This window comes from Paramisgurnus dabryanus, chromosome 23 (assembly GCF_030506205.2).
Source record: "Paramisgurnus dabryanus chromosome 23, PD_genome_1.1, whole genome shotgun sequence".
In the NCBI taxonomy this organism is placed as follows: Eukaryota; Metazoa; Chordata; class Actinopteri; order Cypriniformes; family Cobitidae; genus Paramisgurnus; species Paramisgurnus dabryanus.
In genome coordinates this window covers 27,091,716-27,117,797 of record NC_133359.1, presented here as the reverse complement: position 1 = coordinate 27,117,797, position 26,082 = coordinate 27,091,716, and the positions used below count along the sequence as shown (strand labels likewise).

General features: G+C 39.0%; 1 protein-coding gene across 1 annotated transcript in view; it reads left to right on the top strand.

Annotated features, from left to right (window-relative positions):
- Positions 1–26,082, top strand: part of cpne8 (copine VIII) — a 71,311-nt gene that overhangs the window by 24,109 nt on the left and 21,120 nt on the right. The window contains exons 5-13 of the mRNA XM_065291199.2: positions 3,937–3,976; positions 4,600–4,676; positions 12,397–12,460; positions 13,768–13,871; positions 14,480–14,584; positions 14,910–14,951; positions 15,024–15,099; positions 22,709–22,762; positions 23,139–23,200. Of these exons, the coding sequence (XP_065147271.1) occupies positions 3,937–3,976; positions 4,600–4,676; positions 12,397–12,460; positions 13,768–13,871; positions 14,480–14,584; positions 14,910–14,951; positions 15,024–15,099; positions 22,709–22,762; positions 23,139–23,200 (624 nt within the window). The remainder of the gene's footprint in view (positions 1–3,936; positions 3,977–4,599; positions 4,677–12,396; positions 12,461–13,767; positions 13,872–14,479; positions 14,585–14,909; positions 14,952–15,023; positions 15,100–22,708; positions 22,763–23,138; positions 23,201–26,082) is intronic.

Here is a 26,082-nt window from a genome sequence, read left to right as displayed (position 1 = left end):
CATTATTCACCATCGCACACATGCATGCTGTCAAACACACACTGCACAACCTTCATTAGAGAATACACACAGAATAGGTTCATACAGTACCATTTTACAGTTGTTGTTTTTTTTACAATAACTTGCCTCAATTCAATAACACAGGTCAATGTATTGCAGTGTGCATTCATTTTTTAAAGAAACAGAATTAATCGATCAATTAAATAATTTATTTATCTGGAAATAAATTAATTATAATCACCCTTACACAAGATGCCCATAGTTTCCTTCAATCAACCCTCCCTTGTGAATTTAGCCATGGGTTCAACATCAATTTTTTTATTTGCTAAATATCTTTGGAACAATGTTAAACTTGCGCATCACTTTCAGGTCAGTTCGCATTCACAAGCCTGTGTAAATATATAGCTGGCTGCTGACACCAACTCATCTGCGTGATTTAAATAGTATAACAATACCAATTTATATCATGTAACTTCAGTTGTTCAACTTAAATAACATTGTGCTGCATTGCGTTTTGAAGCATGGCAAATATATCTATGCCAAAGACAGCTGTTGTTTTGTATATGCTAATAACTGTCCTAAAATTTATTTGCATTAACAAAACCTACTTAGCTTAATGCTTGAGTGTTAAATCAATGAAACACATAACCATACATACCAACTTTTGCTTTTGTTAATAGACATCAGCTGTTTCCTTAAACCTGACTTTTAATTTACTTACAAGAAAGACATTTAGTAATTCTCCAAAATTGCTTGGATTTATACTGACTAAAGTAAAGTATACTAAAGTCCATTAGCTACACAAGTACAGATACAGGAATATAGGCTATAATATATAATTGCATATTTGTAGTTTGTGTTGCTGTCAAAATACAATTGTAAATGATAACAATAGCATATTTCTATTCTCACACATACTATAGTTGTGTGTGATTTTGTTGTTTTTTAACTAAAGAGGGCACCACTGCTCTGAAGTTTGACTTTTTGCACCATTACAATATTTATAGGCAACTAGTCATCATATCTTCCTCTCTATGGAACACATGTTAATGCTCAGTAGTACACATATATGGTTCTTTAATGCAGTGGTTATCAAACCTTTTTTTCGCCTCCCTTGTGTACATTGGATTCCTTCGCGGCCCCCCAAATAAAATGTATGACATAAACATTCTAAAACTTAAAATTTGAATCAAACAAAACATATTAAATTATACAATGTATTGCTTTTGTTTAGTAGCCTTATTTTTTGAGGTTTAATTACACAGAATTTATAATAACGTAATGTATTTCATAAAATATTATAAAACTGGGGCCCCTGGCAACATCTCGCGGCCCCCAGTTTGAGAACCACTGCTTTAATGTATTTGTTTGCGTTGTATTGAAATGCGTTCATTTTTAATGGGCATATACCGTATGTGGTTGAAACAGATAGTCTAGTGCAGGGGTAGGCAACATGGAGTGCCGATGTCCTGCAGTGTTTAGCTCCAGGTCTAATCAAGCAGACCTGAACAAACTAATAAAGGTCTATAAAGTCACCTGAAACTACAGGTAGCCAAGGTTTTATAAGGGTTGGAGCTAAAATCTGTAGGACATCGGCACTCCAGGACTGACGTTGCCTACCCCTGGCCCTAGTGCATCCCAAATTTTTTAACATTAACATTTTTAATATAACACTATAGTTATTATGGCCTTTAGAAACATTTTTAGAGGATATAGTGTAGTGCACAATAGGCCCCTGTGGGGCGGCCTAGGCTTTTTTCCGTAATGAATTTTTTTTCCTTACATTACTTTTACTTTTATACTTTTATAAGTAGTTTTGAAACCAGTACTTTTTCACTTTTACTTGAGTAAAAAGCTTGAGTTGATACTGCAACTTCTACAAAAGTCTTTTTAAACCCTAGTATCTATACTTCTACTTGAGTAATGAATATGAATACTTTTGACACCACTGGTCATGACAGTGTTGCCCCTGCTTCTTTTTTGTCCACCAATCAAGTGACTTTTCATGAATGAGTAAAAAATTAACAAATAAATAAAATAAATAAACGGGCAGACAAACAGAGACAGAAAACAGAGGGACAGTCAGACAAACAAACACAGAGGGAAGCAAACTAAAAGAGACAGGCAGACAAACAGAGACACAGGCAGTTAAACATAGAGATGAGCAGATAAACGGGCAGATAAACACAGAGACAGAAAACAGAGAGATGGGCAGACAAACAAGCAGACTAACAAAGAGACAGGCAGACTAAATTCCTTTTCACAGACATTACAGAAAAGAAAAAAAAAATGCACCCGGGATTTTTCCAGGATCTTTATATTTTTTTTTCATTCACACTGCCAATGATTTGTTGGAATCTGTGTGTGCGTTCACACAGATACCTGGAAAGTTCCCGGAAAGACACAACATGTTAAAGTCCTGCACTTGGTAGTTTATTCTCCGCAGTGTCTGAAGTTTACTTATCCATAATTATCCATGATTTCTCTCTCCAGAAACCACTCGCTTGCATTTTGGTTTATGTTAAGACTATAAAGGAGCGCGTGACGTGCCGTTCTATGCTGGTGAATGATCTCAGCTTCAAAGTGGATATTTAAAAGGCTGCCTGATCTCTGCTTTAACCTCCTATGTCCCGGGATTTGCTTTTCTTTTTTTCAGATTACTTCCAGCTATTTTGAGGTTAGAAAGAACCAATAAATAAATATAATAACAAAATATTTTTCTTTGAACATGAAGCAGTGTATTTGTCCATGTTTGTGTACAACAGGTTCTAGTTACACAGAATTAAGTATGATGGTGCAAGCATAAAAAATTGTGCACATCCAGGTCTTAGGAGGTTAATTCAGTTTGCAGACATATCTTATTGTGATTGTAATGTGCATTAAAAACCCCGTTTTGAGGAGCTGAACGATATATCTTGTTGCAATGACGCGTGGGAAGTTTTGTTTATTATAAGATCAAATGAGCACGTGACGGGATATTCTTTTATGCTGCTGAATGATCTCCGCTTCAGCACAGAGAGTGACAAGCTAACTCACCTGATATCTGCTTCAGTCCAGTTTGCTGACAGGTAAATCCCTTGTTTTAAAGAACTAAACCTTAACTTAATTGTTGCGATGACACGCGCATCCTCACTACGACACGCCCATTATGGCATTCTTTCTGCGTCTTGTTCACACTGAGGGTTTTCCGGGTATCTTACGGCAATGTTGCTAGGTCCTCTTTCCGGGAACAATCCCAGAAGATTTACGAGGCGTGTTTGCATTCACACAGAAGCTTGTATGCCAATTTTACAGGTATTTTCAGGGACCAAAGTGCTATGTGAATGAGGTTTATAGAGATGGGCAGACAATCAAACAAACACAGAGACAGGCAGCAAACACTTACAGAGACATGGAGAAAAACAGAGACAGAGGCAGATTAACAGAGTCTAAACCCATTTTCATACATAGATGAGGAGAATTACACAGAAAATGCATCCAGAATTTGTCCGGGATTGGTTATTCTTGGTTCATTTATTCACACTGCTAATATTTTTCTGGAATCTGTGCGTACTCATACACATGCTGTAAAGATACGTAACTTATTTAAAGTCCTGCACTAGTAGGCTTTATACGCAGCATCTGAAGTTTGCTTATTATTCGTGATTTCTATCTAAAGAAACCACACACATGCATTTTCGTTTATGATAAGATCCTAATTGAGCATGTGACGCAATAGTTGATCCGTGTTAGCTATGATTTATTTATTTTGCTTGCTATAATTATTAATCTACACTAGAAGGACTTTGTGTTATTGATTCGTTTCTGAGGTATAACGGACACAAACACCATTTGTTTATGTTGCTGAAACTGTTTATGGAATGAATACATTTTCGACTTTTCGAAAGGTTTAAATGCTTCAGATGTTTATGAATGAGCTTTATTTTTTTTGTCTAGGTATGACCTTGACTCGAAGAGTGAAAACCTTTCCAAACATGTAAGTGCTTTAGTCTGTAATGGTGATGGATATCTAGTCTATGGGTGTGTGGAGTTCATTTTGCTGTTGTGTGTTGTGGACATACAGACAGCTCACTTGACCCTTATCAAGGAGTTTAATTGTGATATATCCAGCTGTATTATGGGGCCAGAACCATGGGTCACTCTGTATCACAAAACGTACATGCAAGGCTTGAGAGATGCTGGGTTCAGATGTAAAATCAACTCTTCTTTTATTTCCCTGATTTTTCAGTTCAGTTCTGTCCATCAGTTCTGATGTGGATTTCTATCCATATGCTGCCCATTCAATGTATATCTTAAAGAATAAATTCATTAAGGCCATGGGTCTCCAACCCTGTTCTTGGAGGGCACCTGTCAATCAAACAGTTCAGAGGCAGGTGTGTTGAAACTAAAATATGCAGGAACAGGGTTGGAGACCAATGATTTATGGTGTTTCATTAACTAAAGGTAATGTAATATAAAAATGTTTTGAAGATATTGTTACATGATTTAAATGTATTGTTACACAAAATATGTATAACTGTATAATTAACGGGAAATCATATATAGATAATTATATCAAAATGTAATTTAAATGTAATGATTACATGTATGTGTGAACAGGACTTCCTGGGCCAGATGTACTGTACACTGGGAGAGGTGGTGGGCTCTCTGGGTAGTCGAATGGAAAGACCGCTCATGTAAGTCCTGCTTTCACTGAATAAGATCTCATACACTTGTTTTAAACACTTCGGTTCCTGTGTGTCAAAATATATGAATTCAATTCTCACCACACTACCTGCATCTTGTGTTTATGTGCGTGTGTGTCTGGGCAGCTGATGTGATGTGAAATTTAACAGCATTTACAGAAAAGAAGCCATTTTTAGCCATTTCAATATAAAAGTGTAAAGAATGTGGTCATGAAGAACAGAGAAATACAGACCCATAAGCATAAAAAACTAGTGCTGTCAAAAGATTAATCGCGATTAATCGCATACAAAATAAAAGGTTTTTTGCATAATATATGTGCGTTCACTGTGTGTAATTATTTTGTATATATAAATACACACACAAGCATGCATGTATTTATGAAACATTTACATATTATATATTATTATATATTTATATATTTATATTTTTATATTATATATAAATAAAAAAATATACATAAATAATTTTTTTCTTTAATGTATACATGCATGTGTGTATTTATATATACATCGTAATTACACACAATACACATACAAATATATTATGCAAACACAAACTTTTATTTTGTATGCGATTAATCGCGATTAATCTTTTGACAGCCCTATAAAAAACACAATGTGTTCAACATGAAACAACTGTTTGAATATAGTGGGATTTTCTAAAGGTGTCTGCTGTTTGACAAAAAGGTCTTGTCATGAAATGACATATTGCCCTAATCATTTAAAACAGTCCCCAGTATATTCCTGAGAAATGACTCAAGCAATATCTTTCAAAATAAATTATTTTGCTGTCAAGATCACAACAGTGAGCACAGTAATGCATGTACGGTAATCTAGGAAGATTGAAAGTTTAATTGTGTATTAATAATAATAAACTATTAGTTAAACACATAAAGTTAGCTAATTTAGACCTGCAGTGTTACCCAGTGATGTTAGCCATGACACCAGACCTCCCAGGTGTGTCAAAAAAACGAAATGATTTAAAGTAAAGGATTGCATCAATGCTTGATTCCGCTCGAACTAAATCATGTGAACAATGACGTCCAAAGCTTCGTTTCACACCCACCCACCCACGTGACTGCTTCGTCCTTCGATTCAAGGGTTTAAAATGCTTGACACAGGGAGCGCCCTTGTGGGTTGTTAAGTTGCGTTGTTCCTTTTCTGTTGTATTGCAAGAGTTTATAGATTGATAGAAGTTGCTAATATGTTTGGCCTTTGGGGTGAAGGCTATATTTATGAATATGATCCTAGATTATTTGATTGCTGAAATGAATTATGACTTGTTTTGTTCTATTTCACATCTTTCATATCATTCCATGAAAAAGCCTAAACTGGGATGTCCCGACATAGTGTCACATATTTTATTTGTTATGCCTAGGCAGTTATATGAAATGATGTCTTATACTGTGTGTTATATAACCAGAGCTGCCTCCTCTAATTCATTCAGTCAGACCTCTAAATACTCATTTATTTGTACAGTGTATGAACAAAGAAATACATTAATTTATAGCCTTAAGTAAAACTGAATTATTTATGCAGGGGGAAATGAATTCATTTAATTATAAATTATGCATCTGTTCCCAATAATTTCTTTATTTTTTGCTGTGGCACGTTGCTGGCAGAAACCATTATAGCAATAATTCTAATTAGGGGGACTGACTAACAAAAATAAAGCCCTTATTTAAAAAAAATGTGACCCATTTTATCCAAAGCAAAGTACAGTGGATTACAAGGTGCACATTTTTATCAGTATGGTTGGGGATGGAACCCATGACCTTTTGCGCTGCTAATGCTGTATGATTAAGCTACAAGAACATCCATTTATGAGACAAATGACATACAATACTCTCTTGTGGCTACGATTTAGACTCTAGTCAATGTAAATCTCCAAAGCTCGAACAGGACACAAGAAAAACAATTTAAAGGATAAAGCTAATTTAGTATTAGTATGTTCAGCGGCCAAGCTTCAATTTTTATTTATCTGTGCCTGAGAAAACACATACTTCCTGACCATGGGAATCGTCTGCTTGGTAAGATACCAGGGCTGTGTCCGAAATCCCCCCTGCACCATCATTCACTATTCCTTACATTTACTAGATAGGATGTATTCATGAATATCAGCTTACGTCATTCACATCTAAAACTTGTCTTCCGCTATTTTGAGTACCTGAAGTGGTCGCAAAAGAACTAGAAGCTATGCCTTCAATATGTTGTGAGCATCAAAATCACTATTTTGTAGGCTCGACACAACATACTTTGCTCAAAGTATCGCCTGTGTCTCTACACGTGAACTTGAGCATTTGAGAACATTGTTTGTGTATACAGAGTTTACTAAAAAAGTTTTGAACAACTGACTCTGTTTTGTTTTGGCGTCTGCTCACCACCATCTTCCCAGTCAAGATGTATTGATCTCCGAATGTGACGTAAAGATAGATAGCTCCTAAAGCATAGTTTCACATAAATGCACAGATAATTCGTTGTTTTGTCGCAAGTGAAAACAATACTGACCTTCTAGTTGAAAAAGGAGCCTCATCTGAGATTCATTAAATCGCATTCGGAAATTGATTCTTTATGTCTGGCAAAGATGGCGAGCGGACACCATAAGTCAGTTGATCAAAACCTTTCTTTTACTAAACGCTATGTACACAAACAATGATCTCAATACTCGCGTTCATGTGTAAAGATCCAGGTGATACTTCAAGCAAAGTTTCATGATGTGTCGAGCCTTCTTAGTGTTGTAAAATAAGTTAGTGGTAGTCCGGAAGCAGCGGACAGCGACTGGAAGAACGCATCAGGGATCTAGTAGGCATCACACCCCAACCAAGATATATTTTTTTAAAGTAGCGTTTCTTTTCATGACAGTCAAGGTGCGAAATGTTGTCGTCATAGCCATTTCCTGTATCCGTAAGAATCACAGACAGTAAAAGATAAGAAATCCGTAAATCGTAGCAAGCTAGCCAATTCTTGTTAGTAGCCTACTGGTACTCGGTAGGGACTCAAGATGGCGGCAGGAAGCTAAAAAAAGGATGGCGTAAAAAGGTCACATGACTAATAATCATCTTATAGACTCCTAATGTGAACCTTCCCAGAACAACATGCACAGTATGTGCACAATACATACAGTGTATCAAATAGTGTTGGGCGATATTGTCAGCCTGTGAGATCGCTGATACACGATAGTATCAGGTGGGGCAATAGTTTACTTATTTATTATTTGTTCATGAAGAAGCACTTGATTGGTGGACAAAAAAGCTGATTTACTTTAAGGGCAACACTGTCATTACTGCAACCTTCGTGTCATTAAAGCCCATAGGCGCTTCGAAATTTCCTCCATGCCAGGGAGCTTTTTCTTGTGCAAGTACACAACATTTTAAACTCCCAATAAAAAGTGAAACTTGAGGTAAGGAGTTTAAGAAATCCCTTTCACTAGTCTATTTTCTTGTCCTGTGCCCACAGAAGAATGCACTGTCCTATCTTCAGCATGGCATGAGACCGCTCTTCCTCAGTAATTGATATGCAACACCACTGCCATATTATCCATACAGATGAGGATGTGGCTGCCTTGAATCTCCAAGGGGAAATACTACCATTAACATTCCCGGACAAGTTATATTCCATGTTAGCTGTTTGCCTGTAAACAATCCAACTGGGTTTCCAACTCCAGAAATGAGTGTTGTTTCCATGGCAACAGTATCTGAAAAGATCTATATATGACTCGGGAGATAAGTGTGCCCTATAGAGTTAACATTTTAATAGTTCATCCAATAATCAAATGGGTGAAGCAATCTCAGTGAAATAGAAGATGCTACAGCGAGTAACATTACCGTCAGAGCCTTTCACAGAAAGCAAAGAAAGTGAATTTGACCTCTGTAACAAGCAGTTGTGTGTCCGGGGTGTAATACCAACATTAACAACTGGACACTGCCCAGAGAGTGTGCGCTCATTAAACATAGCCCGGCAGAGGTGCATTTTAGCAGTTTTGGCAAATCTGATCGTGAACAACCAGTTTGATGTAAAACACCAATTTTACATTTATGAACATTTAGAGAAATTATTTATGTATGTGATTTAAAGGGGTCATGAACTGTGCTTTTTGTTATTTTGTACCTATAATAATCCTTGTGGCAGCTACCATAGCTTCTCATTGCGTTTCAAAATTGAGGTTGATTGGAATTTGCAATCTTCCAGCTAGATGCTGGTAAAAGAAATTCTGATTCGTGTGCTTCCCCTTACATAAAATAATAATACATAAAAATTAAAGGAATAAATACAACAATTACAATTATTAGTGCATTAATACAGGTCAGAAATACAATACAACGTAGCATTCACATAAAAGCCTGTCTGAAAAATAGGTCTTAGGTTGAGATTTTAAAATAGAAAGATTTTCTCTACTACGCACATCTAGTTGTAGTAAATTCTACAAGTGAGGACCTGCATGACTAAAAGCTTAAGACCCCAAAGATGTTGAGTAAATACAGGGAACAACAAGAGTAAGGGAGTTGGCTATTCTTAAAGCGTGGGATGGAAAATAGGGATGAATAAGTTCTGACAAGCTTCCAGGCAAACCGTATAGAAATGAGTTACAAAAATCGATTCGAGAGGTGATTAAAGCACAAACAAAAGCCCCTGTACTCTCTACTGAGAAAGCAGGATGGAGACAATTAATGTTACGGAGATAAAAAAGCAAAGCGGACCATGGTGTTTATATGGGCTTCAAATGATAAAGTGCTATCAAAGATGACACCTTATGTTTTAAGCTGAGCAGAAACTGGATCCAGTGGGCCATCAAAAAGCATTGAGTAAGCTTTTGAGCCAATTAGTAATGTAATGTAAACCACTGTTTGAACTCAGCTACACAGTCTGAAACTAATTGGGGAAAGTTGGAAGTAGGTTTGGAAGAAAAATTAAGCTGGGTGTCATCAGTGTAGCAATGAAATTGAATTCCATACGTCCTACAAATGTTACCAAGTGCAATAGATAATTAATAAACAAGAGAGGCAATAGATAATTAATAAACAAGAGAGGGCCGAGGACTGAACCCTGTGGAACACCGGTAGGAAAACAAAAGGACTTTGAAGTATATTGATTTAGCTGTACAAATTGAGCATGTCCTGCTACAGTAGATACGAACAGAACCAAAACAAAGCAGTGCCTGTGATTCCAACAGCCTGTAATCTTTTCAATAAGATGGCATGAGAAACTGTATCAAAGGCTGCGGTCAGATCGAGTTAAAATAAGTATAGATAAAAGACCTGCATCCACAGCAATCAATAAGTCATTAGATATCTTAACTAGTGCAGTCTCAACACTATGAAAAGGTCGAAAACCAGACTGAAACTCTTCATACAAGTTATTTGTAGAACAATGTTCCTGGACCTGAGCAGATACAACCCGTTACGATACAATATTTTTACTCATTGTAATTAGATCCATTTGAGTTGCTCCTGGATGAAAACAATACAAAGATTTGCTGTTGTCTTGCTCTGTGGCAGGTTATACGAAAATCAACCCGCATTGTGATATCATACTTACAGCCATTTTACATTTGTTTTCTCCCTGAGAATGGATACAAATGCTTTCGTTGTTGATAACGAGGACATTTAATACTATGAAACTTGCAGAATGAATTAATGATACAAGACCTCTTATATATCAAGATCAAAGGAAACTTGATTCCTCGGTTCATGAACTGCTGACTCTGATGCACCGAATCTTACACCTCAACAAACTCCATAAGGAAGTAAAATGTTTATGCCTCAATCATTTAACTCTTAGTCCTCTGAGAAATGCCACCCTTGCTGGCTTCCTTATGGCTCAGGCCAATTTCCAAAACATTAACTTATGAGCCTTCCCAAAGGCTGTAGAATTGGGAAAATTGAGCTGCCACCCGCTTTTCTCTTAAAAGCACTTAACTCGCATAACCACAAACCTGTGAAAATTATACCCGAGTCCGTCCTGACCCAGTGGCAATTTTTCGAAACCCCTGTGGCCTCACAACCAATTTGGCCCGCATCTCCATTTTTTTTTAAATTAGTTAATTAATTAATTCCTTACATTTATATAGCGCTTTTCTCAGTACTCAAAGCGCTTTACATATGAAGGGGGGAATCTCCTCAACCACCACCAATGTGCAGCATCCACCTGGATGATGCGACGGCAGCCATATTGCGCCAGAACGCCCACCACACACCAGCTTATTAGTGGAGAGGAGACTGAGTGATATAGCCAATTAATATGAGGGATGATTAGTAGGACAATGGGCAAGTTTGGCCAGGATGCCGGGGCACACCCCTACTCTTTTTCGAAAGACATTCTGGGATTTTTTATGATCACAGAGAGTCAGGACCTTGGTTTAACGTCTCATCCAAAGGACAGTGCTTTTTGACATTATAGTGTCCCCATCACTATACTGTGGTGTTAGGACCCACACAGACCACAGGGTGAGCACCCCCTGCTGGTCTCACTAACACCACTACCAGCAGCAACCTGGTTTTCCCAGGAGGTCTCCCATCCAAGTACTGACCAGGCTCAGCCCTGCTTAGCTTCAGTGGGCAAGCTGTCTTGGGCTACAGGGTGATATGGCTTTAAGTTTTTCATTTTTTACACCAAGGTAACCGCAAAAATGTGCATTAAAAATTGATTGACAGGTCTGGCTCAATGAAAATTAACTTACCGATGTCACAAGGGCTCTTTGCAAACAGAGGGGGGGGGGTCAGAAAGGACTTGATGCACAAACGTGAGATAGTTCGGGTCTTCTCTGGTCCGTTCAGCAAAAACATTCTTTTTAAATTATCCGAGACCTGATGCCGCTAATATTATACCCCACCGGTCTCCAAAGCACACGGTAAGTTTTAGACCCGAACCTGCTCAGGTCGGACATTGGGTTTTCAGATCTAACTGGACCCTCGAAGACCTCTAGTGATGGGGCAATATCAGTTTAGCTACTTTTGCAAAACAATAACTGATTTTAAGTTAACTTGTTATTTAGCAAGCAACAGTTTCAAAGTAGCTTTCTTAAAACTGAGCACTCACCCTACCCTTTCATTTTTTCCTCTCTCTCTCTCTTTTCTTATTACTAATTTGTGGTAGGCACTTGCAGATTTTAAGTTAATCTGGTTGAGTACCTTAGAGGGCTTATGTACATTCAAACCAGATGAAAGAGATTCTTCAGTTAGCATCGATCTGTGTACGTAATCTCAATGACATTACCCAGCAGCACTACTTAGTGGAATTGAAAGAAGCACTCGAGGTAGCACATACGTAAGTCAGAAGTTTGTACTCTCATACAATTCGTCTTCAAAATCCTTTCATCATTCATCCCTGTGAAGCAGAAGCACTGGGTCTGTACAATTTCACTTCAATTTCAGCTCGATTTTCATGAGTGCAGTCTTATAAAAGTAGATAGCCCTGTCTGCTTTGCCAAACACACATTTATTTAGACAGCACAGCCTAGGATAAATGCTTTCATAACTGTTTATCATTACAAGCTATGATTGCTTTGATACAGTATAGATTAAACATACTGTGTAAAGTTACTCATGCACAGTGTGCAATCCTGACAATAACCCTGAATTATTTAAACCATCAAACGCAGTGCCTGATGAAGTGGGTTATCTGCAGTGCTAGCTGTGATAAACAATATAACTTAAAATGTCAGGATTCTGTTTCTTATATGCAATAATACACAGTGTTCTCTCTCTTTCTTCAGAGGTATTCCTGGCAAAAACTGTGGGACCATTATCGTGAAAGCAGAGGAGCTAGGAAATTGCAGGGTATATCATCTAACATCTTACTTCACTCCTGTCCTCTCTCTTCTCTTTTATGGTTTCTTTCTTATGGTCTTCCTCCCTGATCTTGTATTCTTTTTTAACTCCTACTCTCGTCTCTTCTCTTTTGTTTGTGCTTATTGGCTTTTATATTGAAAGTTGCACCGTACAGACAATTACCTTTTCCACTGCCGGGCCAAACCGTTATGGGGTGCGTTTCTCAAAAGCATCATTAGCCAACTATGGTCGTTTCAGCATAGTTCAACGATTCTGGTGTTTCCTGAAACCATCATTGCAGCAGACATTCGCAAACTGCATCGCAAACTGGTGTGGTTGTAACTACAGGGTTCAAGCTGTGGTTAGAAGCATCGTTTCTTGACATGTGGACTGGCATTGATCATGCTTTTGAAAAAATAAGCAAGCAAAATGCAATGCATTCTACACCGAATGTAACACTTTTGTTTTTGCCCCCATTTTTCATAAGCTGAGGTCAAAGATCTAAGACTTTTTCTATGTACACAAATTTTGTTCATAAATCTGTTAAAATCTGTGTTATTTAGCACTTCTTCTCGGCCGAGATAATCCATCCACCTCACAGGTGTGGCATATTAAGAGGCTGATAAGATGATTATTGCACAGGTGTGCCTTAGGCTGGCCACAATAAAAGGCCACTCTAAAACGTTTAGCACAGTGCGAGAGATAAAAACATCCCAGCATACTTACCGGACATGTCACCCAATGAGCATGTTTGGAATGCTTATGATCGGCTTATATGACAATATGTTCCAGTTCCTGCCAATATCTATGAAAGTTTGCACAGCCCCCCAATACAGTAAATCTACACATCTTTCCACGCCATTGACGAGTTATCTCGTCAATGCAAAATACTGCTATTATCCACCAGATGGCCCACTTCCGCAATTTATAAAAAACGATCCGATCACGCCTGCATGGATAAGGTTTTCATTTTCTACGGCAGGGCTTTGCAATGTGCATGTTATAGAGAAGGATCATTTATTAGTATTCTTTTTTTTTGTCAAAAAGCATGCTTTAGCAGCTACAGAAACTTAGCAAAGCAACAAACGAGTGACCAATCTTTAGTGGTAACGTCGCTACACGCATTTGATCACCATGATTTAACACGGGCAGACAACTACAGTTTGTAATCGTGTTGTGTTAAACCAGGCTCAAATAAAAAAACATAACTGTAACCGTTCCTTGCCGTTCTTTGGCCCGACGGTGGAAAAGCGCTAAATGTATCCATTGGACACTTTCCTGACGTTAATATCAATTGTTTTTATTTTGCTGATCAGGAGTCAGTACTGATGCAGTTTTGTGGCAACAAGCTAGACAAGAAAGATTTCTTTGGAAAGTCAGACCCTTTCCTTGTCTTCTATCGTACCAATGAAGATGGAACGTAAGTTTTCTATATCTCTTCTGATTTTGACACAATGGTACATTAACAGTATTTATATATATCAGTGCATCTAACTCATTTTTATCGTGACTGACACATCGTAATTGCCAGGAAATAATTTCCTCTTCATGACCCCTGACTTCACCTGTGTTTCTCTCCTGCTCTGCTTTCTTCTCTTATGCAAGGGTCACACCAGACGCGGTAGATGCGGCAATCGAGAGTGATTTACATGTTAAGTCAATGCAAAGACGCGATTAGGTATCCTGCGGCATGGTACGTGCGAAGTGAGCGTTGCCGCCGGAAATGCGCGAGTAGAAAAATCTGAACTTCGGCGGATTTCGGCACCGCGTTACCCAACCAGGCCCTTGCTGTAGTAGTGACGTGATTACAGGAAGTGATCGGAGTCTCAGCAGAGTTGCAGAAGCCTCTCCAATCACGCAAATTTCCACGTGAATGTCTGAAATGACTAGAATTTTCACATGCGAATAAAGCGAGTAAACTCAAATGTTCAAGCGTCCAACTCTGCGCGAATCGTGCGTTTTTTCCGCCCTCTACCGCGGTTGGTGTGAATGCACCATTAATGTCTTCTGTTGGATTCTGTTTGTCAGATTCACCATCTGCCATAAGACAGAGGTTGTAAAAAACACACTTGACCCTGTGTGGCAGGCCTTCAAGATCCCTGTCAGAGCGCTGTGTAATGGAGATTATGACAGGTGGGTCAAGTGCAAGAGCTGTGAGCATCAAAACATTCTTGCTTCGGAAATGTTAGCGTAAACAGTTAATCTTTTTACATGTTTTTTTAATATAGTTTAACAGTAATGTCAACCCTGTTACCATTATTTTAAACAATGCACAATTTAATTGTCTTGTTGATTTTCTGTTCATAATTTGTGTCCTGCCTAACCATAACCGTTGCCTAAACCTAACCCTAACATAATGTGCGTATAAGACTTGAAAGGTGTCAGCCGTTACCATCAACGCTGTTATCTTTCTCAGTGCACACTTTGTAAGGCTGAATGTACTTTTACGTCTTTACAGAGCAATAAAAATCGAGGTGTATGACTGGGACAGAGATGGCGGGTAAGAAAGAAACAATCTCTTCTGTAAATAAGACATCTCAAGTTATTATACTAAGTGGGCGTTTGTTTTCAGTCATGACTACATCGGAGAGTTCAGCACCAGCTACAGGGAGCTGTCTAAAGGTCACTCTCACTTCACCGTGTGGGAGGTGAGACACTTTCTTTTCCTCATGTATTTTTCATATACATTTGCTGAAAGACATTACTGAGCTTAAAATGTTACCTGCATAACACTTTTGGTTTAATAGCTTGGATATTTACTTTTACTGCCCCCTTAAGTTCGGAGGTTTGTTACCGCCACAACAATGCCAGTGCACTCTGAGTGTTTGACCTTTAAAGGACGTTTTGTTTACTATCCTAGTGAAAACTCATCTGGTTTACATCTTCTTTATGAGCTGCACATCACAGGAGCATTATTCTGTTCTGTAAGAGATAAGAACATCTATCAAGAGCCTGATCCTCCACCGAAAGCCTCTGATAATATAGTCCTTCAGCACAAGATGACATCCATCATCTCTTTCCAGTTTAATTTTACGACACTGCATTCACACAATATTACTGGGCCAGCCCATTTTCACAAATGGGTTCCTGTGATTGATATGCCACAAGAGCATTAAAACCTCCTGTCTTCCATTGGTAGGACAAACAGGCAGTCCAGTACTAACCTCTTCCCATTGGATGGACACTGAAATTGTTTGGTGAATTTACAATAAGAGCACAAAAAGAGTTTATGCAATGTCCTTTTGAAGTGGAAACGTGACCTTTCTGATTCTAATTGAATTATGGGTAATACGTTTTTTGGGTGGGGTCATCTTTGTGCAACATGATCTCACAAAGTTTCATGGTATAGTCACAGAATATTTTGCTCATTTATCCGTGTCATTGTCACAGATCTCCGCATTTTTTTTGTGGCCGTACCACAGGCTTTCTTTTTTGTGTCATTGTCACGGATTGGTTCCTCAACTGCTTTTTCCTATTATCAAACCATTGTCGCTTCGATTTAGGGTTAGGTTTGGTGTTTGCGTTAGGGTGTAAAATTCTGATTTACTTTTTTATATTTTGAGATTTTTAAACCATTGTCGCCTGGCGTTTGGGTAGGGATGTTATTTTATGTAAATCTATAAACTGAAGCAACAATGGTAAGAAAATAGGACAAAACAGTTGAATGACACGGTGAAAAAAGTCTGTGGTATGGCCACGGAAAAATGCGGAGATCCGTGACAATGACAATGAGCTAAATATTCTGTGACTATACCACGGAAATTCGTGAGATCAGGTTGTCTTTGTAACGTTTCCTTTTTAAAAATAAGCCGAAATCACATTTTATCAGAAGTATACGCTCATTTTATATCAGCAGAGGTTAAATAGGTTAATCTTGAAAGATTTCCACCTTAACTCTTTCCCCGCCATTGACGAGAAAATCTTGTCAATTAAGAGAAAACATTTGCATTAAAATTGTGTTCCTGATTTAAATGTTAATCTGTAATACTGCGATTATCCCTTTTATCCAATTTATAAAAAACTGAAGCAAAAAGTTACTTACTAATTTTAAACTCTGTGTTTGTTTGATATTCTGTAATGTTTTGATGTTCTATAATCGTTCTGAATCTGATCTCTAACAAAACTTTTTTTGCTATAAATTTGTATTTTTAAAGCCAAATACCCATATTTAAGAGTTTATAAGTAGAGAATTTATTGTTTGTTTGTTTGTTTGAAGCAGAGGGTCTGCAAAATGAAATGACGAAGAGGACACATGAAATTTTTAAGGAAACTTAACTTTAAATAAAAAACACACAGATTACTTGCTTTTGGCAGATTTTGGACACAGCGTTCCCTAAAACAGTGGTTCTCAACTGTTTTGCATGCGGACCCCCTGGTGCACTGTGCATCGCTTCATGCCCCCCCCCCAAAAAAAAAGTATGACATCAAACATTCAAAAACTTAAAATTTGAATTAAACTGTCATGGTTCTGTCCTTTATTTAATCTAGTCTTGTGGCAGAATCATGACAGACCCATGTTTTGTGTGGGTTCACGTGGTCTTAGTATTGGTTTACTAGACCACGTGTTCCCTGTGTCTTGTCTCTTTTACCCCGCTCCCTTGTTGTTCTCATCTTCATTGTTTAACTCCTGCCACCTGTTGCCCTCATTAGTTGTCCTCTATTTAAGATCCTTGTGTTTGTTGTCCTGGGCTTGTGCATTGTATCCATACCTGTGAGTACTGTCAAGTCTAGTTATCTCAAGTCAAGTTTATTGTGTGTGTAGTGTTTTATCAAGTTATTGTTAAGTGTCATCCAGTTTAGTGTTGTAGTGTAGATTTGTATCCTGTCCTGTTGAGTGTTCACTCTTCTGTTTAAGTTATCCTGTTTTTGTTGTTTTGCCCCCTCATGGGTTTTTGTTTTCTGTTTTGTATAATAAAAGTCTTTAGTTAGTACCTTCTGTCTGCTTTTGGGTTCATCCTTCATCATCTTCATAACAGAATGCACAAGCCAGTTAAGAACCCAGCGGACTGGATGTACCGTCGCTGCGCTAGGAGAGGACGCAGTTTTTCTGTTGTTCTTGAACCGGGTCCCACCTGGTACGATCCTCTTCTGTTTGGACCCGGGGTCAATTCTAGGAGGGAGCCAGCCAGTTCCGCTGGTCCCATCCCTCTGTCTGTCGTCCCGGAGGATCGAGCCATGGGAGGTATTGTGCTTGGTGACCCGAGTCTTCCTCCTCCGGCCCCTGAGAGCTCCTCCCCACCCATGTCGCTTCGAGGTAAGCGAGAGCGGAGAGTTTCGTGGGAGTCGCCGTCCGAGGGGTCCTCCTCGGAGCCTGCTGCTCCCACCACTGTTCTCCCCTCACCTGCCACGGCGTCAGCACCACGCCCGAGAAGGAAGAAGAAGAGGAGGGGGTTGACTTCTCAGCCCCCGCTGCAGCCCCCTGTCACGGTTCCCGTCTTGTCTGCGCTGCCGGACGCAGCGCCCCCTGTCACGGTTCCCGTCTTGTCTGCGCTGCCGGACGCAGCGCCCCCTGTCACTGTCACTGTCCCGGTCTCGTCTGCGCTGCCGGACGCAGCGCCCCCGGTCACTGTCACTGTCCCGGTCTCGTCTGCGCTGCCGGACGCAGCGCCCCCTGTCATGGTCTCTGTCTCGTCTCCGCTGCCGGACGCAGCGCCCCCTGTCACGGTCCCCGTCTCGTCTCCGCTGCCGGCCGCAGCGCCCCCTGTCACGGTCCACGTCTCGTCTCCGCTGCCGGCCGCAGCGCCCCCTGTCTCACCGGCTCCATCTGTTGCTTCCTCCCCTGCGCTGTCATCCTGTGCATCTGCATCATCCCCGGCCTCTGTCTCCATGTCCTCCCTGAGCTCTCTCCCCTACCCAGTGAGTCCTCGCTCACCTTTGTCTGCTCCCTTGTCTGCCCCCGTCACGCCCTGGAACCCTGCCGTGCCTCCTTTTGTCCCCCCAGTCATTCCTGCCTCTACCCAGCCTCTGTTTACTCCTTCCGGAGCTGTTCCTCCTTGTCCTTCCCCCACCAAGCCTGCTGTCTCCAAGAACCCTACCAAACCCACCCGGACTCTTCGCCCCAAACCTTCTACCTCCCCCTTGGGACCCAAGACCCCTTGCCCACCCAGCTCCACCCCACCAGGACTTCCTCACATGAACTTTATTGCTCCTCCACCACCCCTTCCTTGTATGATGTTTTTATTGTTTCATCCCAACCCATTTGTTGTACAGGCTTGTTTTCCATTGTTGTTATTTGTCATGTTTTCTTGGTGTCTGTCTATCTGTCAGTCTGTCATGTCTAGTGTTCCCCTGGGGAGCGTCTGGAAGCCGCTCCTTTAGAGGGGGATTCTGTCATGGTTCTGCCCTCCTGTCCTTTATTTAATCTAGTCTTGTGGCAGAATCATGACAGACCCATGTTTTGTGTGGGTTCACGTGGTCTTAGTATTGGTTTACTAGACCACGTGTTCCCTGTGTCTTGTCTCTTTTACCCCGCTCCCTTGTTGTTCTCATCTTCATTGTTTAACTCCTGCCACCTGTTGCCCTCATTAGTTGTCCTCTATTTAAGATCCTTGTGTTTGTTGTCCTGGGCTTGTGCATTGTATCCATACCTGTGAGTACTGTCAAGTCTAGTTATCTCAAGTCAAGTTTATTGTGTGTGTAGTGTTTTATCAAGTTATTGTTAAGTGTCATCCAGTTTAGTGTTGTAGTGTAGATTTGTATCCTGTCCTGTTGAGTGTTCACTCTTCTGTTTAAGTTATCCTGTTTTTGTTGTTTTGCCCCCTCGTGGGTTTTTGTTTTCTGTTTTGTATAATAAAAGTCTTTAGTTAGTACCTTCTGTCTGCTTTTGGGTTCATCCTTCATCACCTTCATAACATAAACAGAATGATACAATGTAGTGCTGTTGGTTGGTAGCCTTATTTTTTAAGTTTAATTACACAGAATTTATGCTAAATTAATGTATTTTATGTCATATAACTGGCACCTAGCCTGGTTAGCCAGACCTACATCAAGATGTAAGGTCTGGCAACTCTTCACACAAACGGCTCAATGCAAGGGGCGGGATATAAGGTTGTCCCTCAAAATGCCTCTGCACGCAATAGGATAGCGCTATGATGGATCAGAACAACGAAGAAGGTGACGTAGTTACCGTAACCAGTCGGCAAAACTCCAAACACATCTTTCTTGCTTAAAAAGGACTTCAGTAGGGTTTATTTGCTCTTCTCTCAAAGAAAAACATAAGTCTAAGTCCTCCAGAGTCGCGGCCAAAGCCGCTTCAAAAGAAAGCTGTTCGCCAGCAGCAGCAGCCATTCTCTGTTTTCAAGTAGGAACCGTTGCAGCTCTGTCGTCATCATGTTAAGCCCGCCCCACAGACGCTACACACGATGTGATTGGCCTGACCAAATTTTGGTTTTTGGACCGGTTAAGTGTATTGTGAGTGCCTAGACTAAACCCTGGCAGCAAATATATTTTGCGGCCGCTAGGGTGCGTCTAGATTTCTAGGCTAACTGGCACCATCAAGGGGGGCAGTTTGAGAACCATTGTCTTTAAAAAAAACTTTTTTTGCAAAAGTATACTGCACAGTAAACGAAACATACAAAATTAATTAAAGGAACAGTATGTAAGAAATTTATATCAATTAATCATTAAATGGCCCTGAAATGTCACTAGACCTTAAGAAATCACTTTCATTTCAAATACTTATATCACTATCAACAGTGGTATAACCAGGATATTATCATTGAAAATGTGGAGTTGCAGGCCTCAACTGATGTTTATGTTGTCGTTTTATATATTGGCCACCAGTTGTGTGATTGCAGTACCAGTTTTAGCCACATGTTTTGTGATTGCAATACCAGTTTTGGCCACAATCTTACCTACTGTTCCTTTAAATTTGTTTACATTTTTTAAAAATCATGATTTTAATAATACAACTTTTTCAGAAGAGCTATAATCATCTTGATTTGGCATAGAATTTCTTTATTAACACGCAGTGTAGCTCAAACATAGTGAACTGAACTAATGTTGTTGCTATCAAAACTGATAATGGTGCAGTTTAAAGTTAGGGTTGGGTATACATATAGCCTAGCAAACATTTTTTATGAATCAAGGTTACAATAGTTTCACTTTTTTTTTATTAATGACTCAACTCTGACCTAACACGCTGAGCTACTTTACGTGAGACGCACTCAGCACGTTGACAAGTAGCCAATAGAAATTCACGTTTATTACTTCCTGTCTGTGATGTATAGTAATGTGTATAAATACTCCTTACCTGTTGGAGGTGCTGTAGTTGAGTCGCACCTGAGCTGTAACTAACCGAGTAAGAACTTGAAGTAAACGCTAGTGTCAGTTTGATCTAAGTCTCTGTGATTTATTGTTATCACGCATCATATATTACATGGTGTCAGAAGTGAACTATGGAGCAGTTGAAGCCTCCTAACAGTTTGTGTTTCGAAGGAAATCTGGCAGAAAACTGGCGAGCATGGATTCAAAAGTTTGATCTGTATCTCATTGCAACTGGCATCGCGGAAAAGAGCGAGAAAGTGAAGTGTCATGTTCTGGCCCAGCATGGCAAGCCAAATTGAAGATTTAGTGTTGAAATGTCCTATCTGTAATACTTTTAGACGTAGTAACCCCAAAGAGCCACTCATCTGCCATGACATTCCAGACAGAGCATGGGCGAAAGTGGGAGTAGACTTGTTTCACTTTAACCAAGGTGAATATTTACTGTGTGTGGATTACTTTTCAAAATTTCCAGAGATTGTTAAACTCACACAATCAACAAGCAAGTATGTTGTGACTGCTCTCAAATCCATCTTTGCGAGACATGGAATTCCAGATGAAGTGGTGTCGGACAATGGTCCTCAATTCTCAAGTGGAGAATTTAGAGCGTTTGCAGAAAATTGGGAGTTTGTACATTCCACATCTAGTCCTGGATTTCCGCAGTCGAATGGACAAAGTGAGCGAACAATTCAGACAGTAAAGAACCTGTTAAAAAAAGCACAGGAAAGTCAGAGAGATCCTTATATTGCTTTATTAGAATACAGGAATACACCGTTAGATGGTGTGAAATTGTCTCCGGCACAATTGCTTATGGGTCGAAGATTGAAAACAAAACTGCCTACATCAGCACACCTGTTGAAACCACAACTTCATGGCAATGTGCATAAGAGCATCAAAAGCAGGCAACTAAAGCAAAAACATTATTTTGATAGTGGAGCAAAACAGTTACCACTTCTAGCAGATGGAGAGAATGTAAGAGTAAAAGTAAAAAATACCTGGCAACCAGCAGTTGTGCTGAGGAGTCATGAAAAACCTAGATCATATGTGATTCAAACGCCTGATGGAAACATCTTCAGGAGAAACAGACGGTGTTTGCTAAAAACTGGAGAAATGACTCCACTCTCTCTAGATCTGGATGACTTTCCTACAGTAGACAGTGAATCTGCTACTGCTACTGAAATTCCATTGCAATCACCTGTACGGTCACCTATGAAAAGTCCTCTAACACCAACTGGACTTAATGAAGGACAATTTAAGAGATCACGATGTGGCAGACTGATAAAACCACCTAAATTCTTTTCGCCATAAAACATTGTGGATAGATGTATAAAGAGTGTCTTTATTGTTTGTTTGATTATAACTTCAATACAGATTTAAGTTATAGTCTAATTTTGAGTGTACTTTTGTGTGGAAAGTCAGCAAAGTGCAATTTGTGATATCTACAGTTAAACCATAGTAATATGTTTGTTATCCTGCTTGGTAAGTTATGCATTTAAAGGGGGAGATGTGATGTATAGTAATGTGTATAAATACTCCTTACCTGTTGGAGGTGCTGTAGTTGAGTCGCACCTGAGCTGTAACTAACCGAGTAAGAACTTGAAGTAAACGCTAGTGTCAGTTTGATCTAAGTCTCTGTGATTTATTGTTATCACGCATCATATATTACACTGTCTAATCATCTTTTAGTGCGTTTATTCATCTACACTTCATTGCCAGTCGGAGAAGCATAGCCCTGTTTCGTTTAAAATAATAAAAATTATGAAACCTAAAGAAATTTTCTTTAGGCTGTATTTTATATTGTTTATTTCAGTTAGTCTTGTAAACACACAATACAGTTTCAATTAATAATCTCTTTGTAAAGTCTCATTTTTAAACCTTGCCATAAATACCAAAAATGCACTACCCCCTCCCCACAATCACCCCCCCCCCCCTCGGTGGCGATGGCCTTGACTGTCAACAACACTTTTCTAACTTGACTCCACTGTATTTCTGCAGGTGCTGAACCCCAAGAAGAAGAAAAAGAAGAAAAAATATCTAAACTCAGGAACCGTGAGTGCATTTTAAATTACATCTCACACTTTAATTCAGAAATCAAGCTGAAAGAACAAAAGAAATCCCTGTATTGTATTTGTTTTCTAACAAAAAAATCCATATTGGTAAGACTTCCTATTGAAGGTCCTACATTATATCTTCATAAGCAATGCACAATGCCTTCATAAGCTTTGCATATAAATATTCATAAACACTGATGTAGCTCATCGCTAGTCTATGCCGGTACTGTCGGTACTCTAGTGAGTTACATCATTACCAGGGGCATGAATATTGATATGACATTTATGATTTAAGTATGCATTGCTTATCGAAAGTGTGATGGTGCCATTTAGAACTCGACATAGGAAGTGTTACCAAGCTTTCATCTCAACAGGTCACCCTGCTGTCCTGCTTCATTGATGTTGAGGTCACGTTCCTGGACTACATCAAAGGAGGGTGAGGTTTCACATTTGTGTGCGTATTTCTGAACTCGTACATCAGTAATGAGAGTGATTTGGAATATTATCCCATTATATACATTTATTTATCTGGAGTGTTATCCAGTCCTCTCCACTTTTCCAGAAATCACAATGTATGATTTTTTAAAACTATTTATTTGTATGATACAGCTGCAAATAAGTATTTGAACACCTGTCTATCAGCTAGAATTCTGACCCTCAAAGACCTGTTAGTCTGCCTTTAAAATGCATGGCACGGAAGTTTCCCCTGCTTAAACCAGCACATGTCCAGGCCCGTCTTAGGTTTGCCAATGATCATCTGGATGATCCAGATGAGTTATTGGAGAAAGTCATGTGGTGAGACCAAAATAAAACTTTTTGGTCATAATTCCACTAAACTTGTTTGGAGGAAGAAGAATGATGACTATCATCCTAAGAACACCATCCCTACTGTGAAGAATGGGGGTGGTAGCATTATGCTTTGGGGGTGTTTTTCTGCACATGGGACAGGGCGACTGCACTGTATTAAGGAGAGGATGACCGGGGCCATGTATTGCAAGATTTTGGGCAACAACCTCCTTCCCTCAGTTAGAGCATTGAAGACGGGTCGAGGCTGGGTCTTCCAACATGACAATGACCCAAAGCACACTGCCCGGATTACCAAATAGTGGCTCTTTAAGAAGCATATCAAGGTTCATGCGTGGCCTAGCCAGTCTCCAGACCTAAACCCAATAGAGAATCTTTGGAGGGAAACTCTGTGTTTCTCACCGACAGGCCAGAAACCTGACTGATCTAGAGAAGATCTGTGTGGAGGAGTGGGCCAAAATCCCTCCTGCAGTGTGTGCAAACCTGGTGAAAAACTACAGGAAACGTTTGACCTCTGTAATTGCAAACAAAGGCTACTGTACCAAATATTAACGTTGACTTTCTCAGGTGTTTAAATACTTATTTGCAGCTGTATCATACAAATAAATAGTTAAAAAATTACACATTGTGATTTCTGGATTTTTTTTAGATTATGTCTCTCACAGTGGACATGCACCTATGATGATAATTTCAGACCCCTCCATGATTTCTAAGTGGGAGAACTTGCAAAATAGCAGGGTGTTCAAATACTTATTTTCAATCTGATATTAAGACGTTTTTATAAATATTTTTGTGTATATCTCAATTATCTATCTTTGCCATCTTACTGTCAGTTAAATAAAAAAAAATGTACGAAATATCCGAAGTCAACCTCAAAAAGCAGTTGCTATGTGATTTTGTAATTGTATTATTTTTATACATTGGTTTATTTTATTTTATTTTCAGTTATAGTATAAGTTTATTAATTTTATTGCCTCTTTTTAAACTATTTTAGTTTATTGCTAAAGCAACATTTCTAGTTTTCGTTTAGTTAAGTAAAAATAATAGTTTAGGCATATATTTGATTTGATTTTAGTTAACAGAAATGTTCAAAGTTTTAGTTTAATTAAACTATAATAGCCCTCAGTGGCAGCCGGGGGTGCACAAATGCACATGGTTCACATTAAGCACCAAACACATATTTTGACATAACGAGCAACACACATAACACTCCGAATATATATTTTGAACATTTTAGAAAGTTTTTCGCAACATTTTACGTATTAATATTCATTGTATGTGCTAAAGTTAAATAGACAGTCCTTCCAGAAAAAGGTGATAGGTGATTTTTTTGTGATTGTTGCGTGCAAAAATCATTGATCTTGCGGCAGGTTTTCTTAAAAAATGCGATGGAATATGCGGGATTTATGTATTTATGCAATTTTTATGCGATGAAATTGCGGGAACTTGCAAAAACTGCTTTTGCAGCTTTTCAATGATGTTCACGTCACATAATCACATCATTTTATAATGTTCCCATGGCAACAGGACATGGCTGCGCTTGTGTGAAGTGAATGCAAAAATTTTTAACTTTCTTCTAAGATATATGTGATTTTTGCAACGAAAATGCAGGGATGATGAAATCATGCAAGCCTCGCATATTTTGCGCATGTAAATCTGCAAATTATGCTGCAAAAGTGAGGCGCATTTGAAAAAAATGCGACCCCGCATAAATATGCGGACTTTGGCTGATTATGCATTGAATCATGCGATTGCATTATCGCATTTTTCTGAAGGGACTGAATAGAAAAAGTAGACATTTGCTAATTTGAATTGATAACTTAATCAGCTATATCTGTAAACATGTTGATGCGCTACACCTTTATTCATTGTATTCCTTTCGGATGGAAACATGTCAAATAATGTCAGGAAGAAATGGATGATATTACGATCTGTTTGTATACTACATATTTTTGCGAATACAGTAAGTCATCCAGTTATTCAATGCATACAGAAAATTAGCATATATTTAATTGCATACCGCATATCATAAAAATTGTACATTTGTAAAGTGATATGATAAACAGTGCAATCTCATCTATCAAGACTTTACCAACCATGAATAATTCCTCTTCGTTTCCCCCTTTATCTCCTCTCAACATTCACACACCCACATACATTCCCATGGAGCTCACTGCATTATGATGCAGTAATAAACTGAGCTATAAATAGCCTTTCTATTCTGAGAGATGCAGAGACCCCAGGCACATGACCCGGCTTTCAAACATTTGAGCAAACACTGGAAATATTGGAGGAATAATTGGAAAGTTCTGCATAAAAGCATTAGGAAAAGGTTGTAGTGATGTTTTGTGCTATAAATGTATTTTCTTTTAGAAAACCATGAGAACCGAAGAGAGAACGCTGAATCTTCATTTCTGCCCACAGATAAAATTAAGCTGAGACATGAATTTGCAAAGTCAGCTTAATGCAGCTCCCTGGAGATTTCACCAAACAGCTTTAATAAGCAACATATGT